Below are 20,213 nucleotides of genomic sequence, written 5' to 3'. Positions count from 1 at the left end.
CACTGTAATGAAAAACACCAGCTTCAACAAACAACAATATTTATTTACGACTTTATAGAAAATAACAAAAACAAAATAATTATAACAATGGTAAATTCCTGCCGAGTATAAACCAAAAAAATGTTACTATCAAAAATTCCTATCAAAAATCCCTATGAACACCACCATCAAAATCATCAACAAAAATCACCCCCCATCCTAGCGTACGGGAACGCTAGCCCACCTAGCCGGGGGAACGGCCTAGGTTTAATACAAAAATCCCTTTTAATAAGAACCTAACACTTAACTTTTAGTTTAAGGGCCAAAAATAATTCAACAGGAGCAAATGACGACGACAAAATGATCAAATTATTCTCCTAACGGGTGCAACCTGTTAAATACCTAATAAACCATGTTAGAGAAGTGAGAAACTTACAGCAAATCAATGCTTAACAAGTCCCCAAGAAACTACGAATTTCGGGGCTTTATATAGCAACCACGACAATAGAAAAATATAACGTTAAATCTAGTGAATAGACTGTAAGGGTATGACCTTTGACTGTATTTAGCACCACCCGAAAAAGGTTACTTCCGGTATATTAACCAATCGAAAAGTATAAACAAAACTGGACATTTCCTATGATGATCGAACACGTGTGAAGGATTATTATCGATCTATATGGCAAAACAAACCTATTTATAGTAACCACGGAAGTAAGTATATTAACTAGAAACTTCCAACTATTATTAGAAACAAAAGTAGGGGCAAATAGGGAATACATAACGTGACTTGAATCCATTCCTGCTACACTCCCCCCTGCTTAAGAATAAATGATATAATCATTTATTTTAAGGATAAAGTTATACATAATCATAGCAGGAATTTATATAAAAATAAAACAAACATTTTTCTTTCCCTACAAACAAAATATAAAATTCAACAATGAAATCAATATATGGCCAGTGATTAACAATCATTATTAAAACATAAAATAAAACTATAATGGCCAAATATTTGTATACCCTGCGTACCTACTAAATTTAATCTAACAGTTCCTCAATCTAACAACCTTCTCTTTACTATTCGGCCCCCAGAGTTTCTTTGTAACTACAACTGTCTCGGTGTCATAAGCGAACACCACCTGGTCCCGGGAGTTGGTGTCCTCTCTTACTCAAGGGGTCGCGATCCCCGCAACAAGTGACCTCCGCCGCCTGGCCTCTTCATCCCGAAACTGTCTCCTATTGTCTGTGATCTCACAGATTGGCATAAGGCCATTTCCTGGATTATGGTACTTTCTATTGGGAAAAGTCTTCAGCTCCAGGTCCTCAGTTGGCTGATTTGGGTGCACCCGACCCATGTGTCTGCTGACTTGGTTCTTCCTCATTGTCGCAAACCGACACAGGGTGCACTGATATCCATGAATATATTCCATATGTATCTCTGCCCAATGTCTCCGACATTTAGCCACACATTCCAGGAAGATGTCGCAACCCTCGGCCGGACATCTCATTCCTCCTTCCTGCCAGACGGGTCAGATATCTCTATCAAGCTCCATTAACTCCTCTTCGCTCACTAATAGGTCCAAAACAAAATCCTCCATAGATATTTCTGAAATTATTTATGACAATTAAGTACGTACAATATATACAGATCATTATTCATTGTCCGAGTGTACTAGTAATTACAGGGTTTGGAAAAGAGCGCTCAACAGACCAGCTGTTTATATATATTCCAATCCCCTTCTTACAAACAAAAATTAACCATTAATCTAATGAAAATTTCTGCATAAAAGATATTGATATAAAGAATTTGTTATTATTTTTAACTTATCTGCAAATTATGGAGAATAGATCTCTCTTGGCTTAACTATTCTCCCAGTTCTTGTTTTCACAGGAGAATTATGTACAGGTTGCACCAGAGAATCATCAGAAATTTGTGAAGAGGAAGTTTCGCTCAGATTTTCTTCATCAGCCTGGAAGCTCTCTACCTCTTCCAGCCAATTGTTAGGAGGTTGTCTCCCTTGGAATGGTTTCAGGTGATCCACATGGACGACTATGGGATTTTTTTCAGAATTTAACTGTATTTCGTATGTAACATCTGAAATTCTTTTTATTACCAGATATGGCCCTGTCCAACCTTGACCTAATTTATTGGAAATCGCAGGCAAATACCATCTCCAAACCCAATCACCAGGCTCATATTCTCTTGGTTTTAACCCTTTATCATAATATTGTTTTTGTCTCTGAGCTGCAATGCACAAATTATCATGAGCAAATTCAAAAGCATTATTCATTGCAATTTCTAACCATTTGACATACATTGAAGGACACAATTTCCGGGGATTTTCAGGAGGTATTCCGACCATAATATCTAGAGGACAAGATATTTCTCTACCAAGCATAAGTAAATTTGGACTACATTTTGTACTAATATGGGGGGTAGCTCTATAAGCCATCATAAGGTAAGGCAAATGATCATCCCAGTCATCTTTATTTTCATTTACAAAAGCGGACAACATGGCAATTATGGTTCTATTAAAACGCTCTACAAGTCCATCAGACTGAGGTCGATAAGGAGTAGTTCTTGTTTTCTCAATACCCAGGAGTCTACAAAGTTCAGAAAATAATTCACTCTCAAATTCTCTCCCTTGATCTGTATGTATCTGATTTGGAACACCATAGTGTGCAATGAATTCAGTAGCAAGTTTATCAGCAACTGTAAGTGCAGTATGATTTGAAACAGCATAAGCTTCTTTCCACTTTGAAAAATAATCACCAACAATAATGATATATTCATTTCCATTATTAGTTTTAGGTAAACCACCCAAAATATCTTTTGCAATTCTATCTAAAGGTTTTGTAGATTGAAGAAGAGAAGATTGAAGTGGAGATTTCCCAAACCCTGGACCTGGTTTTCGACGTGCACAAAGATCACATGATTGACACCAAAGTTTTACATCGTGGGACATTCCAGGCCAATAGAATTTTCTCTTAATAGATTCATATGTTTTGTCTCTGCCTAAATGACCTGATAATCTGGAATTATGGAGGGATTCTAAAATCTTTTCTCTAATAATTTGAGGCACTACAATTTGATTTAAGATGTTTCCATGTGGATCTTTTTCACTTGTTCTGTAAAGTATCCCATCGGGTTTGATTTCTAATTCTTCCCACATTTGACATAAAATTCTAACTTCATAGGAGAATGACCCCATTGTTTGTCTGTTTGGTTTATGATCAGTTGTTGATTTGAGTGTTTTAAATTTGCCAATATTGCTATCTTCATTTTGCCATTCTTTTATTTGATCAGGACCCCAGCATTCTACCCAATTTGAAACATCAGAAGTATTGTCAATGGCTTGCACAGGATAGATTCCCTGCTCAGAATACTTAGATTCTTCATGCGGAAATTTTCCTTCTTCAGCCACAACCTCTAAGTTTAAACCATGATTATTTGCTAAGTGTTCCGGAGAATCACAATCGGGGCATTTTTCTCTTGTACATTTACGTTTAACTGGAATTCGGGATAAACCATCGGCATTTAAGTGTAAAGTTCCCCTACGATGTTCAATTTCAAAGTCATACATATCTACAATGCTTATCCAACGAGCAATCATCCCCTCTGGATTTTTAAAGTTCTTAAGCCATTTGAGAGAAGCATGGTCTGTTCTCAGTAAAAAATTCTGACCAAACAAATAATTTCTGAAATGTTTCAAAAAGGTAACAATTGCTAAAAGTTCTTTATGGGTTGTACAGTATTTTCTCTGAGAGTTAAGTAAAGAAACACTTGCATAGGCAATAACCTTTTCTTCCCCATTTTGAATTTGGGACAAAACACCACCTAACCCAGTATCACTTGCATCTGTGTCAAGTACAAACTTTCCATCAGCAATAGGGTATGCCAATATTGGAGCAGAAACTAACAATAACTTCAGCTCATCAAAAGCTTTCTGACAGTTTTCATCCCACTTGAACCTTTTATTTTTCCTCGTGAGTTGACTCAAGGGAGATGCTATGGTTGAGAAATTTGGAATAAATTTTCGGTAATAACCTGCAGTACCTAAAAATGATCGAACTTCTGTAACATTGGTTGGAATTGGCCAATCTTGAACAGCAGAAATTTTCTTAGGGTCACAGCTGATGCCAGCTTTAGAAACCCGGTGGCCTAAATATGCAACTTCAGTTTGAAACAATGTACACTTTTTAGGTTTGAGTTTCAGATTAGCTTTCCGTAAACATTCAAAAACATCTTTAAGATTTCTTAATGCAATTTCAAATGTACTGCCAAATACAATGACGTCATCTAAATAACATAAGCATCTCGTCCAATTGAGTCCACCCAACACTAAATTCATAAGGCGTGAAAATGTTGCAGGGGCATTGCATAACCCAAAGGGCATAACATTGAAATGGTATAATCCCCTGTGAGTGGTAAATGCGGTTTTACTTTTGTCAGACTCTTTCAATGGACATTGCCAATATCCACTAGCTAAATCCAAAGTGGAAAACCATTGTGCACCTGATAATGCTTCAAGTGCATCATCAATTCTGTTCAAGGGATATGCATCCTTCTTTGTTATTGAATTAAGTTTGCGAAAATCTATGCAAAATCTGGTAGACCCATCAGACTTTGTAACCAAAACAACAGGAGCAGACCAGGGACTATTACTAGGCTCTATGATATTCTGTTCAAGCATTTTCTTAAGTTCAGTGTCAACAATTTCTTTTTGCTTTGGAGAAAGTCTACGTGGAGGTATTTTAATTGGATTTTCATACCCAGTATCAATGTTATGTTCAACCAAATCTGTGTGACCCAACTTTCCATCTGGTTTCATAAAAATATCTTCAAATTCTGTCAATAAGTTTTTAACTTGATCTTTTTCTTTTCCATTCAATTCATCTGACACTTTACTTAACAATGTAGACAAATGATCTGGGAGTTTTGAAATTTTAGAATGAGTTTGAGATTGAGGTTCGATATAATGCACACTCTCCACTGGTTCTAGATCAGCAATGCAAGTATTTTTATTCAATCTAACTGACCTGTTTGTAAGATTAAGGAGTGAATAATAGAATCATTCATTATTAAGAGTGTGGGATAGTGAAATTCCACCGAGGGGACAAGATTCATAGTCCAGGACGAGGCTTTGCCGAGTCCTAGACCGTGAATCTTGGCCCCGAGTTGGAACCTCACTATCTCACACGAGTAAATAATGAATGATTATTTTTCTCGCATAATTTACATTAAAAAACCATGTCTGACAACTTTCTGTCATGACGTTCAAAAGATTACTTTCGGTTTATCCCTCCGCGTGCTTCAAATAGTGCAAGTAAAAATAAGAGCATCCGACAGTTTCATTAATAAAAATATAATAAATTGTAATTAACGAAGCAAAACAATTTCTTAATGAATAATCTCAATCAATCATTTTGCATTTCCATACAGCAGAAAACTTTTGTTTACGTTTTAAAGCGGCGTAGTAATACACAGTGTAAGACAGAAAAATCTCACACTGCTGTCTCTCACTGGACAAACCGATCTCACACCAGTGATAATGCGAGAAATAGAAATCTCATCCTTTTTAGGATTGACCAAAGTTTTAGCCATCAAAAGACCATTTACATTGACAATTTGTTTGGGTTCCACCAAACCATAATCTGTACCAAGTTTCCCTTGAATGTACCCTTTACAATAGAACTCTGTGTCAGGGGGTATTTTAATAGTGTCACAGAGTCGGATTCTGGCACATCTATGCAAGTTTAGTGGGGTTTGTGAAAGAGGAAATATCTGTTTGCCAACCTGCAAACTTTCATTACGGAAATTAATAACTCCTGAATAACTCTTCAAGAAGTCTACTCCCAAAATACTAATATTTCCCTCTAACTTTCCAACAATCATCTCTTGCTCAAAGATAGTATCTGAGTCACATAAACTAAATGAAAAATTTGACATTCCCAGTATTGGAATTGATTCACCTTTCGCACACAACAGCGTTTTATTTACGCTTTTCAGCTGCTTAGGTTTTATCTTTCCATATAACATGTCAAATATATCCTCATCAAGAATAGTAACTGCAGAACCTGCGTCAACCAGAAAACTCATTAGAACACCATCCATCTTTGCCTCAACAAACAAGCAACTTGGTTTTATTGTATTCAATGAAATTATTGGCCTATTGGTAAGTTTGTTTTCTTCACCAGTTTTAAGGGCTGAATTGTCGGCCTCGAATCCAACCCCACCTATTTTCCCGAATTTGAATTGACATTGTTTGAAGTGGTTGGAACATTATTTTGATCCCTGTTAAAGTTTGGTTTATTTGGGCATTTCCAATGAGGGTGATCTCTCCTTTGACAATATTTACACTTAAACCATCTTTCTGATTTAATTGATCTTATTTCAGATGTGAGCGTACTCATAAGTTTAGCCATTTCTTCAGAAATTATGGAAGCCAAATCTTTCCCAGAATTTTCAGAAGTTTGCGGAGTTTCCGAAATAACATGCACACTTTTCTCTTCACTCAAAGGTTTTCTGAGAATTGTTTTGGGCCCCTCAAATGCTTCATATTCAATAGCCAATGTAATAGCTTCATCAACAGATCTAGGGTGTCCAAATTGAACATGTTTTTTTATTTCAGTATGGTTAAGACCACAAATGAACTGATCAATGACATAAGTCTCCCTAGCAATTCTATCTAATTGTGGGTACGCTTTTTCTGAAAGATGTTTTAGTGCATAACCAAACTCTGAAATACTCTCAGTTTCAATGCGCTTGCGATTTTTAAATTGACATCGATATGCTGCTTCACGACCAGGAGGGTTAAATCTCTGTAAGAGAACCTGTTTAATGTCATTAAATTCTCTAATCTCTCAAGGGTCCAAATCTCTGAAAACTTGTTGAGCCTCCCCTTTTAAACTAATGGCCAACTGTTGTGCTTTTTCAGCACTTGTCCAGTTGTTGTACCTAGCAACCCATTCAAAATGCTGTAAATAAATTTCCAAGTCTGTTGTACCATCATAAATTTGAGGTTCTTTTTCTTTTCTTGAAAGCCTATGAGAATTTACAAAATGTTCACGAGGAGGTAACTCTTGTGCCATTGCTTGCGGAATTAATCTCGTAGGAGTTATTCCCCTTGTCTGATTATTTGACATTCGGCGCGGAGTCTCAAAATTCTCATTTATTCGGGAACTCTTGTTTAATTGAGAAGCATGCAAGGACGGTTTAGTATTGAGAGTTGAAACAGAGTGTCTTTGAGTACCAGGTTGTGAAAACCTTCTGTCCAAAGTATCTCTTGAACTCTCACGCGAGTGAATGTCGCGTCGGGATTGACGGGAATCTGCGGACGTCGAGTCAAAGTGTACGCGTGCCGGTGTTTTAGGCATTTTATTTTGATTTGAAAATGAAGATTTATCTCCATAACTAATTGGAGTACTTGTAACAAACTCAGGATTTGATTTCCGAATGTCTTTAACATGTTTATTTTCAGTTTCCAAATTCATACTCTGAAATTTTGGATCATAACTCGAAGTGTCGGGATTTTCTGAAATACCTGAAAAATCTGAAAATAATTGTCTAAGTTCTTTTCTAATATCTTCCCTTAGAAATTCTGAATCAGGTACGCGTAACCCACTCTTTGTTTTTATAGTCCCAGAATATTCTTTAGGTTCTGTTAACTCTAAATCATATTGCGACAAAGTAGTTTCATCGACAAAGTCACTCGTGTCCGGATAATATCGGTCATTGAAAAACACTGTCTCTTCTATTGTGTCATGCATTGTTCGAACAGGTGCTCTGTAAACATCAGGTTCTGTGACACGTGGCGCACGGGCAATGTACGACTCGGCACTTTTTAGAATTCTGTCAGATATTTTAGCACGTGGACTTTTCTTATAAACTTCATCTAAATCAACAAAAGTTTGCTTTGATTGACCATCTGGTACACCGTAAAAATCTTGAGGTTTTGCTAAATTTTCAAATCGCGAATCTTTATCCATTTTTAGCGTGAATTTTTATTATGTTTATTGAAACAGGCTTTAACAAAACAGCTGACTGAAAAATACGTGGGCGTGAAATACACAAGTGGTTTTACCAACAACCCAAAAATCACTCAAAAAGCCAAATACAGCGGGCTCAAATCCTGGTCACGGCACCATTTTTGTAATAGGACGGGTTGGGTCAGAATCACATTCTGAAATATGTTTACCGTTTCCTATGTATTATAATTTATTTCCCAGGTTCTTTATGATTTGAGATTCTGCTTGGTCTTAATTTTAAGTTAAATAATATATATTTTTCACCTTTTGACACCGTTCAACACACTGTAATGAAAAACACCAGCTTCAACAAACAACAATATTTATTTACGACTTTATAGAAAATAACAAAAACAAAATAATTATAACAATGGTAAATTCCTGCCGAGTATAAACCAAAAAAATGTTACTATCAAAAATTCCTATCAAAAATCCCTATGAACACCACCATCAAAATCATCAACAAAAATCACCCCCCATCCTAGCGTACGGGAACGCTAGCCCACCTAGCCGGGGGAACGGCCTAGGTTTAATACAAAAATCCCTTTTAATAAGAACCTAACACTTAACTTTTAGTTTAAGGGCCAAAAATAATTCAACAGGAGCAAATGACGACGACAAAATGATCAAATTATTCTCCTAACGGGTGCAACCTGTTAAATACCTAATAAACCATGTTAGAGAAGTGAGAAACTTACAGCAAATCAATGCTTAACAAGTCCCCAAGAAACTACGAATTTCGGGGCTTTATATAGCAACCACGACAATAGAAAAATATAACGTTAAATCTAGTGAATAGACTGTAAGGGTATGACCTTTGACTGTATTTAGCACCACCCGAAAAAGGTTACTTCCGGTATATTAACCAATCGAAAAGTATAAACAAAACTGGACATTTCCTATGATGATCGAACACGTGTGAAGGATTATTATCGATCTATATGGCAAAACAAACCTATTTATAGTAACCACGGAAGTAAGTATATTAACTAGAAACTTCCAACTATTATTAGAAACAAAAGTAGGGGCAAATAGGGAATACATAACGTGACTTGAATCCATTCCTGCTACACAGACTTGCCGGATAATTTGCCAGGTACATGTATGTTTATGATTATAATGATTATAAATGGTTTTAATATGATTTTTTTATATGGATGGAATGTCAACTTGTTTTAAACATGTTCCTTAACCTAAAATGAAAGATCATATTTCTTGGCTCATCATAGTTACATTGTTATTGTGAGAGATGAATACATGTATTACTAAAAGAAAATTACTGATTAAGTAAGTGCTTTGTATATTTATAAAACATCATGCACAGACATGTAATTTCCATCTCTCCCTATAATTTCATAAGTTATTTTTGATACTTGCTGTTTTGTTTAGAAACTCCTTGCAAATTATCTTAGGTTATTCATTTATTGAACTTGCAGTAATTACTATCAAATGTTCTGTATACAACTCTATTCTTATAATTTTTTTTAGATAGCATCTCAGAAATGAAAGAAGCATCTGTCCCAACTCTGCCACCCACTTTGCCAGGTACATGTCATATGCATTATTTTCTTTTCACTCATTTAGCACATTTTTCTGAATTTGTGCAGCACTGTTAGTGTGTAACTTTTACTATGCTTAATATAAAAATACACCAGTACAAATTATTCCTAGTGTAATGTTTACATTAGATTTTTAATAATGTAGCTTTTATCATTTAAAGAATACTAATTGATAACTTTTATCATTTAAAGAATACTAATTGATAACCTTCTCTAATGACTATTTAGAAGCATGCACTTCAAATCTCATGAATGCATCATTGACAAGGCCTGTGAAAAAGAAGAAATTACATGATAGTTGCTGTAAGTATAACAGTATATAAAAGCTTTTCTAGTGTAGATGCAACTATGGCTTTAAGATTCAAATGCACTTGTTCAAAGCTAGTTTTTATTATACTATCATACATGTGAACACAAATTTCAGATTATCTCATTAAGTTGGAGAAATGCCTTTTACAGTTAAGCCTTTATCTGTACAGCATTATGTATTTTCCTTATAAAGTATGTTGAAATCTATGGAATTATAAATTAAGCTGCATGTACCGTACATCTGTCACCTATATTATGACACAATGAGCATGAAAATCAGTTTTTAATTAGTCAGCAATTTTGTATCCGATGTAATATGCATACCAACATTTTTAGCCAAGTCTGCAGAAGCACCGAAAGATGTTAGGGAGGAGTTTCTTGAAATGGAGAGAGAGAGAGATAAGCACGTACATGAGTACAGGGCCAAGAAGATTAAATTCTATGAAAAGATGGTGGCACAGCAGGATGAAATGCTTCAGTTGCAGAGGAGATCAACAAAGGCAGTCGATTTAATTGTTGCTAAGTTTCCAGGACACTCTTTGAATTCTCCTTTGTCACCATTTTCAGTCTCACCAATCATTAAGTTCCCAAATCTATCATAAATTGACAATTTATGATAGATTTGGGAAAATCCTCCACAAAGATGAAATTTAATTCTTCACAATTACTGTGAGGAATTAAATTTAATCTTTGAAGATGGTTATTAACTATTCCACAGAAAATTTTTGTTAACTACCCAAGATATATATTTACACTTTTTACAGTTCAATGTTTTTTACCCTTCTAGCAGTCAGACCATCAGTCCTGTGTCCTTTTAGCTCACCTGAACCGATGGTTCATGTGAGCTTTTCTGATCACCTGTTGTCCATCATCCGTCTGTCCGTCTTCACTAGAACCATTGGGCCAAACTTAACTAAACTTGGTACAAAGCATCCTTATGGTAAGAGGATTCAAAATTTTTAAAATAAAGGGCGTAACCTTTTTTGAAAAAAAAGAAGATAATTGCGAAACAGTGAGTAAAGGGTGTATGTCTTTAAAAATCTTCTTCTCAAGAACCAGTGCACCAGAAATGCCAATATTTACACAAAAACTTGTATATATAGTGAAGATTCTTAATTGTAAAAATTGTGATCCTTAGACTGGCCAAAACTGGGGCCCGAAGAAAGGTTCACAGTTTAACATAAAAATATATATTATGGAAAATGTTTTTAAAAATTTTAAAAAAGAAATAGCATATGCTACGAAATAGAATGTTACAAGGAACTAAGTTCAGGTGAGCGAAGTGGCACATGGGCCTCTTGTTTGTTATTTGTTTTGTTAATTCCCCAACATGACTTCTCTTAAACCACTACATGTCACAGAATTTATTGAAACATGTAGGGATTTAGGACATAATGTGTAGATGGGCATATATCAAGGAAGTTTTTAATTTTTTTACTCTTTTGAATTTAGAATTATTTGTTGTTAAAGACAAATTGTACATGTTTTGTGTATGTTATGTGTAGGTAAGGTATTCAATTTGTAGCATTCTCAAGTAATAGCCAGGGAGCATATGGTTTTCAAGCTTGTTTGTAAACCAATTGTATAGTATATGTTTATTTGAACAACTATCCATATTAATGAACAGATAATGGATTTTAAAAAAAGTAAATCTAATTGAATGCTGCTAAATATCATCATGCACACTCTGTTTCTGTACACATACAAATTCGCAAGATTGTTGAAAGTTTTAATTATTTAATTCCAACCTAATTCATATTTCATAGCTTTGAATGAGAGAGAGAGAGAGAGAGAGAGAGGAGAGAAAATGTGTTTTTTTCTCCATATGATTGCCAGTATTAAACATGTCTGTATTACATGTACTTATTACTAAACATTTTTTAAATTGCATTGATATGATTGTCAAACAGCAGATATATTTTTTTTCTGCAATAATCAATTATGTGTTTATGTAATATCTAATTATTTTATGATTAATGAAATCAGTATTATCATACCATTATTAAGTAAGCAATTTTTACTTTGTCACTTAATGATCTCTGATCCTCAGCAATGTTGGACAACTCTAAATTATCCGGAATTTGTTTATTCACACCATAAATTTGCCTTTCATATACCGGTAAACAAAATTTAATTAGTTGTTTCCATGGTCAGTTAATTTCAGTTCAATTCTTTAATATTCACTGATGAGACCAACAATTATTCAAGCTATCAATGATCGAGATATAGAATTGAAGAAAAACTTTCTAAAATTTACAATCATTTTTAATTTTGGATAATAATGCATTAAATACAAAACAGTTTATAATCAGGAAAATAATAAAATTTATGAAAAAATTCATTCACTTCATATAAATTGAAAAAAAAAATCATTTTAAGGCAACAAACACTTTGAATTTTACTTATAATACTATATAATGTTATTGTTATAAACTTCTATCAATATTTACAGTTGTACATAAAGCTGTTGACGATTTAATGAATTTGTCATGGTTTTCCTTAATAATTAAACAACAATCTGATGACACAGCCCAACTATACAATTTTCATTTACAAATATTTCTACAAGAGAGAGAGAGAGAGAGAGTGGAGAGAGAAAAAGAAAGAGTGAGAGAGAGAGAAAGACATAATTTAAGAGACATACACACTGACAGTAGTAAAAATATGGTTTTACATGTAGAAAAAAAAATAGAACGATAAATTATATTACACAATACTTTGAGAATATTTACATTGCGTGCATTTGTATGAGCTTAATTATCCTTTCATTAAGCCATTTGCTAGTTTTAAAGGTATACATCAACTATATATATCATATTTACATTTCATTTGATATGATAAGACAAATTACATGATAAAATTTTATGTGATGATACTCACATATGTACTATTTTTAACACAATGTCATAAGAAATTTAAGGAATAATGCATTACATTACGGATAATGTTTTCAAAACCTCTGAGCAATGGTCTGTCTCACCCTGAAACCATCATTTCCATTTCCCCTGTACACAGCATTGTTGTGCAGAACCTGGATGGGATCTTCTGCAGCTTCAAGCGGGAGTCTTCGATTGATGGCCATATTGTGCAGTCTTAGGCAGCATTCGATCATTTTGATTCATTTTGGGGCAGTGAACTGCAGACTTCCTCCAGTTTTATGCAAGCATCTATTCAAAATAAAAAGGAAAATAAGTTATGTTCACATGGATTAGTTCTAATTAACATGTCAAGGATGAATCCCGAAGTGGATTTTATTCTTAATTGATTCAACCTAATATACAAAAAATAATGAACAAACCTGAACCTGCACTTAAGAACCCCAAATGCCCTTTCCACTGTGTTTCTGGTTGAGCAGTGGGCTTGATTGTAATTGTCTTCTTTGGTGCCTCTTAGTTCATTGAATGGGGTCAACAACCATTTCTTCAGGGGATATCCTGAATCTCCCAAAATCCAGGGTCCACTCAAAGTTTCCATCAGTTGAGGTACAGAGGAATTGGCCAATATGAAGGAATCATGAGTTGATCCGGGCCACTTCACAACAGCATTTGTAAAACTGAAAGGAATATAAGCTTGATTAGTTGAACCTTATTATTTCTGCTATTATTATAATTTTTTTGATAGTGGGGGGGGGGGGTAATATGACTTTAGAGCGGACTAATGTAATTAAAATTAGATTTTTATTTTGCTCCAAATACATCGCTACAGGTGCACAAAGATCTACGGTTATCTATGTTAGATTAGGGGTGGACAAGTGAATTAATTGCTTTTGGTCAGTAATCTTTCTCAAAAATTATCATAAGAGTAAAAGTTACCTGTAATGTATGATTTTAATATATATTTTTAGTCAATAAGTATTTACCGAAGGTCGGCATCCACAACTCCTTGAACGTTGATGGAGGGAAAACCCTTGCGGCAGATGAAATTCGGTTCGTCATCTCCCGACATTCCCTGTATGGGTATCAAAGTACCATCTATAGTGCCAACAACGTTTGGGAAATGTGCAATTTTATAAAACCCATCCTTTACTCTCTTCAGCTCATCCACTGTAGTCGGGAAAGTAATGTTATCAAGCTGTCGACATAAAGCTTGGCAGACAGAATGTAAAATCCTTGAAGCTGATGGAACAGAGACCCCATTCAGGTCCGCCACTTCTGACAAGTAGTCCCCCTTTGCCAAAAAGCGAAGAGTGATCAACACCTGAGGAAAGAGAGAACACAATTGTTTAAGTGGGGTGTTACAGATGGGGAGGGGGAGAAATATGAAAGAAATCTGAGGCTCAGTTTTCTTTTATTAGGGGTTCTTCAAGACTTTTAAAAGTAAAATAGATTGAAGGGCTAAAAAAAAACCTTAAACATTTTTACCAATTTAATAGTAATTATAACTACCACCCACACCTCTACTCCATTCCCCAATTATTCTAGTAAAAAACTTTTCATAGCAAAATTTTTTTTTTTTGGGGGGGGGGGGGCTTGGAAATCAACTACCAAAAAAGTGGAATAATCAAAATATAGGCTATCAATTGACATAGATAGTTTAAGGCTGTGTAAAGTACTTTGTTTGGAATATATCTTTTTTAGCTGAGTAATGAGAATCAACAATGATGCTTAAACATGTTAAATATCATAATAAACCATATTGCATGCATGATTTTAAGTACCCGGTATTAAACCCTTCTGTTTTCTTATATTTTTGGTTATTAAATAGTGAGATAAATTGATAATAATATTGAAGTTGATAAAAGTATGATAGATCAATACTGACAGGTGCCTGTTTAATCATACTCAAAAATTATCTTTTCAATGCTATATGGGGCGAAATTACAGAGGACTGAAAAAAGTGCCAGTATAATTTCGATACGAACCGTTAACTCTCTATGAAAATGAGGTAAAGAAAGAAGTTTATATTATAACTTACTTGGATGCAAACAGGAATCGCACATGATCTAGAGGTTGGATGCTGAACAGTATCATTTACCAAATCAGTCAGGAGCAGAATTTCTCGCCGAGGAAAACGGTATCGTGCAACCAAATCTACGTCCGTATATCTGTCTAGCGGGTTAATTCGGTCCCGAAAAACACGTTCTCGTCGCAATGCTCGATCGTTTTCAAAAAGGAGAAAAAAGGCAGCCATTTTTGTTGTCAATTAATAATCTTACGACAAAATATTTGCACTTAAGTTTTTATTTTTACACTTACACTTAAGATTCATGTAAGATTTTTTGTGAAAATGAACAAAAACTTAAGTTTTCACTTACGATAAAAATTAATCGTAAGTTTTTTTGTGAAAAGGGCTACTGGTCTTTACTATGAACATAACACAAGTTACGCATTTTTAAATGATATAAGGCTAAATTGCACAAAAATCATATGAACACCATCCAAATGAATGTTTCAAAATATTCGAAATGTGTTGTATCCTAAGTTTATTTGGCCTTGAGTAATTGATGGGTATGATTTATATTTTTTTCTTAAGATAGTGGACTGAAATTAATTTTTACATAATATTAAGTCATTATTTTGTGTATTTGAGAAAATATTTCAAATAATTAATTTCAGGGGTGTTTCTTACTGCCTTAATATCAAGATATTATACTTTATAATATAAATATATACACAGTGCTATCAATTTGCCCTCTGTTCATGACGATCTTCGCTAAAACACATTTTCACCCCCCCCCCCCCCAAAAAAAAAAAGGAACACTGAATCGTTATTTCAATGACGATTGTCTTCACTTTCTAAACTGAATTAATTTCATTTTTTTTCTATTTACATGCGTCATGTGCAACTGTGACCTTCAAGGGAACTTTTTATTAAGAACTGTCATGACATTGTCGTAAATGTTTTTTTTATTTCATGAAGTAGTCTATGTCCCGCAAATTCCAGGTACAGCAATGTCACTCTCTACAAAATTTGAACCATTTGTTCAGGACAAATTCGAATTTATTTACTAGTACTTCGTCGTGGTTTAAGTTCTTTTTATAACGATATCCACATTATCACATCAGAGCATGGACGTGTCCCAAAATATAATGAAATTATTAACCTTTTTTAAAATTTAGGTGTTCATGTGGAAGTTGTGTCCAAATGCCAACTGCAAAGGAAAACAAATGCTGTAGGCACACCAATGTTGTAGATGGCAAGATTGAGGAACAGGATTTGGAATGCATCACTGAACATGAAGGCTTCATAGTTAACTGCTTAAATAATTATGTTTTAGAAACTTCATATTATGAATATATCCAGGATAACGGTAGACTTGAAGAAGGTCAATTCATTCACGAGTAAGTTTGATGGTTTTGGGGAGTACATGATGTAACTGTAAAATCATTCTAAATTAATTAGCAGCTTATGAATGGAAGTAAATTGAAGTAACATTGCATAGTGTAGAACTTATTTTTTTCATTGTATCTTTTTCATTTCCTTTTCATTTCAGACTCTACAGATATCTAGCATACAGAAGATTTGTCCGTTGGATTTACCACAGACTTGGAAAGAAAAATAGACGAATATTGCCTTCTTGTGTTGTGAACAAAATACGACAGACATTTCCTTCGCAAAACTATTGTGGCTTTAAGTATCCAAACTAATGGTATATTTATGATGTATTTAGTAAATACAGTAAATCTTGATCTATGAGATGCTACAATGTCTTCTTTCCTTGCTCTTTGTTCCATTTTGGGCTACTGGAACTGGCCTATGTCGATATTCTAAAGCGTTGGCAGCACGGGCCTCTGCAAAAGAACTATGGACTTCTCTTCTGAATATGAGCTCTTCAAAAAGTTCATCAATGTAATCTGTAAATAGGAAGTGTAGTTGTGATAGCATTTGACCAAACGATTTCAACATTCTGTTATAAAATTAGTTAACTTGCACCTACTGAAGGTTTGCTTGAACTTCACTTCTTTGGCAACTCCTTCACCATGCTTTCCTTTAAGGAATGAAACGATATATATCAAATCACCATTTTGATTTTTTGCTTGCTGTCCGGTAGAGTTTTCATTAAAATGGAGGGTAGCTAAAAGTAATTTATTCAAAAAAACAATAACGCCATTTATGTTTGTATTATAAATTCATGATCAAAGAAAATTGAATGCTTGAATTTCCCATATTTTTGCTTTACCTTGCTTCCATCTGTGCATGGAGGTAGTGCAACAACTTTGGGGCAAAATGGCACAGAACTTTATGAAAGGCCTCCAGTCCAGATGTCTGTTCTGCTGGGGATATTTTCTTGATATCTGTCATCAGAAGTCTGCCCTTGACAATTTTCTCCAACTCCTCGTAAGCTTTAGAACCTGATAATAACATTGAAATGTAAAGTGCAAGGAATGATGACTAATTAATAATTGATTAATTTCATGCTCAGTCTTCCCTTCCCCTTAAAATAAAAGATAAAGACAAGGTTCGTGTTAGCTGCAGATCTGTAGCTCTCTGGTTGAAAAAATTCGGATAGACAAACCAGAGAGCTACAGTTCCAAGCGTTGTAAAAACCTCCGATTTACGCCGCCGTTTTTGTGTCGCTCGCTTCGGGAATTATATCCGACTTTAAAAGCATTCAACCGCCTAAAAAATTGGATTTATTAATTAAACATATAGTTTACCCTAACTGTGCTAACTTTGTTTTCCTTTCAATGGTTCACAACGGCCATCCTTCGCCTTGGAATGTCATCGTTTTAAAAAACTCGCCTTATGACAGCCATGTTTACCTAGTAGCGAGATCTCGGGTGCGTCGATTTACTCAAATGGACCCAAATGGACCAAATTCAAGCGGAAAACAATTATAATAAAATCCTCATAATTTAGGGAAATTTGGAAAAATAAAAGCCGAAGGTCCATAACAATAATTAAAATTATTTTAAAAAGTTGTTTTATTTTTATATAATATATATATTATTTGAATATAATTACATACATTATATACTTTTACAAATCGAGATAAAATGCTCATCTTTATTTTTCAAAAACAATTTTTAAAGATATACATTGTACTGAAATAATTTTAATTCAATCGCCTATGATCTCACAGTTTTTCTTTTTGCACACTGCTTCCAACTTCTTAAAAATACCTTCAAGGAACAAATAGAAATTAAATTTTGTTCAATTCTGATTGATTATTACATGAATTCTTGCATATTGGAATTCATACATTAATATATCTTGCTTTTTAATTTTTAAGATAAAAATAAATATTTGATAGAATATAAATTTAAAAAAAAACATACCCTTTGCAATGTGCCAGCAATCAAACCAGTGTACAACTTCGGGATGGACTTCATGCATGTACTTTTTTTATATAGGAGTGCCGGTCAGCTACTACATGTGAAACTTGTAACTCCTCTTCTGCTATTTTAGCCAGTCCTCTCTGTAACCCTTCGAGTTCCATTGCATAAGAATTTCTAACTTCATTTTTCTACAATTCAAAACGTACTGCATTAAAAGCACACACTTTGACCATAATGTTGCTTCAAATATTTCATGGTTAAACTTGTAAAATAAAACATAAGACATACAAATACATGTACCTGCACAAGCTGTGTACCCGGAATCTTGTTTGTCTTCAGGTCCGTCAAGGTATAAGAAAGATATTTGGCATTGTGGCCTGGGGAGCAACATCGTCCATCTCCACCAAGTCTCAACGTCTCTCCAGACTCTCGTGCTGTAGTGAAGAGATGTAACTGCTCTCTTTGCCAAACATTGTCTACAGTTGGGACCAAATACAAAGACTGGATCTTCATATATGTTCCTATACTGAACATCTGCACTGAAGCATGCATACACAATGTTAAAACCTTGTGAGCACTGCCACCCGAAAACAAAATAGCTCGAGCTATAATCAAGTTTCCTAATGGCATATAATCTGATGTAGGTTGACTTTCCTATTTTCTCTGAGTATTACAGTTTTCACAAGAGCTCTTAATATTGATGTAAGAACCTAAAACTGTCTTTGACACGGAGCATGGGAACCCACAGCTACAGCAAGATGTAAATAAACTATCTAGACAAGATTCAAACACAATAAACTGTCATTCTTTGGCGGGGTTAATATCGTGATGTATATCATTCTGCTCCTCGTTGTCACTTTCCGGAATCCAATCTAAATCACGCTCCACACTTTCATCATTGTTGTCATTTTCAATACTGGACACAAAGCTGTGGTCAAGAAGATCATTTATGCAGCTGTCATTAGACTGAGTACCTGTAGATATTCTTTCCACACCAGGGGAAGGTAAAACATCTATATCTACATCTTACATGCCGTCGCTTATGTGTTTACAAAGAAAGAAAAATGAGAGTCATTATTGAAGATCAGATCAAGACAAGTGCTTTTTAATATTAAAATATGCTTTATTATTATATTAATTAAGAATATATGTGCATACTTTTTTCATCTTATCAGAGGTGCCAATGCAATCCAATAGATAATTTATTTCATCATAGGGAATAAATTTTTATTAATTCCAATTTTATGCCATTAAGAACAAAAAGCTACCACTGATAAGAGATACTAGTAAATTACATTAGATATTTATAGTAATTCTATAATTTTATAAACAAACTCACCACGATCATACTTTAACAAAATACTCTTGAGTAGCAACAAAATATGACTAATTTCTCCAAAATATGTAGTTCACAAACAAATTTAATATCGGTGTTCTTTAATATTATGTTAAATTAAATTAACTTACAACTAATTTATATGTAGTGGGAGACATTGTCGAAAAGCATTAAACACTTGCTTCTGTTCCTGTTTGAACTGATTGAGGTGACACAGGAACATCATTTTCATGTTGTGCTCTGTCATGTATATCTTGATCTTCATTCTGCATAGTGTACATTTCTGCATCCAGTGGTACATCACTGTCACCGGCAGATGTGTTGTAACTTCCGTCCAAAAATTCACCAATCCTGAGTAATTAATTATATTTATAAATGTCTTGATCAATGAAAATTTAATTAAAAATGTGCACTATAGCTGCTAAATAAATTACAATCGACAATATGGGTTTAATGCAACAACCTTTGTTTACTCTCGTTGACGCTTTACTCTAAATAAGGCCCATTCATGATTCTACATGTACTATACAGCCGAGCAGCTTGAATTTCCTCTAAACTTGTAGCCAATAATTATTTACTCGCGTGAAAGATCATGAGATAAACATACATTAACATTAACAGATTGTATATTAATATGCAGGAAAAAGAGCACGGAAAATCTTACGCTATATCGTCTTCTTTTTGCGATTTTTACGATGGCTGTTGACCTCCGACCACTTCGTATGACTGACTAGTCGACTAGTCGACTGACTAGCAGATCGTTTTAGTGTCTTTTCCTTG

The 20,213-nt window shown here is 34.3% G+C and overlaps 3 protein-coding genes across 3 annotated transcripts in view; 1 reads left to right on the top strand and 2 right to left on the bottom strand.

Annotated features, from left to right (window-relative positions):
- LOC105342112 (dynein regulatory complex protein 11) overlaps nt 1–20,213 on the bottom strand; it is a 274,235-nt gene that overhangs the window by 140,270 nt on the left and 113,752 nt on the right. The window lies entirely within an intron of this gene.
- LOC136274778 (uncharacterized) lies at nt 9,088–12,298 on the top strand. The gene is made up of 4 exons (XM_066082409.1): nt 9,088–9,106; nt 9,499–9,555; nt 9,798–9,872; nt 10,215–12,298. Exons 2-4 carry the CDS (start codon nt 9,513–9,515, stop codon nt 10,478–10,480), a joined length of 384 nt encoding a protein of 127 aa, XP_065938481.1. The 5' UTR covers nt 9,088–9,106; nt 9,499–9,512; the 3' UTR covers nt 10,481–12,298.
- LOC117680495 (putative nuclease HARBI1) lies at nt 12,343–15,066 on the bottom strand. The gene is made up of 4 exons (XM_066082408.1): nt 14,793–15,066; nt 13,738–14,075; nt 13,177–13,431; nt 12,343–13,045 (listed from the first exon to the last, which is right to left on the bottom strand). Exons 1-4 carry the CDS (start codon nt 15,006–15,008, stop codon nt 12,997–12,999), a joined length of 858 nt encoding a protein of 285 aa, XP_065938480.1. The 5' UTR covers nt 15,009–15,066; the 3' UTR covers nt 12,343–12,996.

This window comes from Magallana gigas, chromosome 4 (genome assembly GCF_963853765.1).
Source record: "Magallana gigas chromosome 4, xbMagGiga1.1, whole genome shotgun sequence".
Taxonomy (NCBI): domain Eukaryota; kingdom Metazoa; phylum Mollusca; class Bivalvia; order Ostreida; family Ostreidae; genus Magallana; species Magallana gigas.
This window is presented reverse-complemented; position numbering and strand designations above follow the sequence as displayed.

What these genes read in the sequence shown, in the direction of transcription:
- LOC117680495 (XM_066082408.1), bottom strand. Translation starts at nt 15,008, where the DNA reads ATGGCTGCCTTTTTTCTCCTTTTTGAAAACGATCGAGCATTGCGACGA. An exon ending in CGATTCCTGTTTGCATCCAA is followed by an intron (nt 14,076 to 14,792) that starts GTAAGTTATAAT and finishes CTCTTTCCTCAG; the next exon opens with GTGTTGATCACTCTTCGCTT. An exon ending in GTTCTTAAGTGCAGGTTCAG is followed by an intron (nt 13,046 to 13,176) that starts GTTTGTTCATTA and finishes TATTTTGAATAG; the next exon opens with ATGCTTGCATAAAACTGGAG.
- LOC136274778 (XM_066082409.1), top strand. Translation starts at nt 9,513, where the DNA reads ATGAAAGAAGCATCTGTCCCAACTCTGCCACCCACTTTGCCAG. An exon ending in TCTGCCACCCACTTTGCCAG is followed by an intron (nt 9,556 to 9,797) that starts GTACATGTCATA and finishes ATGACTATTTAG; the next exon opens with AAGCATGCACTTCAAATCTC. An exon ending in GAAATTACATGATAGTTGCT is followed by an intron (nt 9,873 to 10,214) that starts GTAAGTATAACA and finishes CAACATTTTTAG; the next exon opens with CCAAGTCTGCAGAAGCACCG.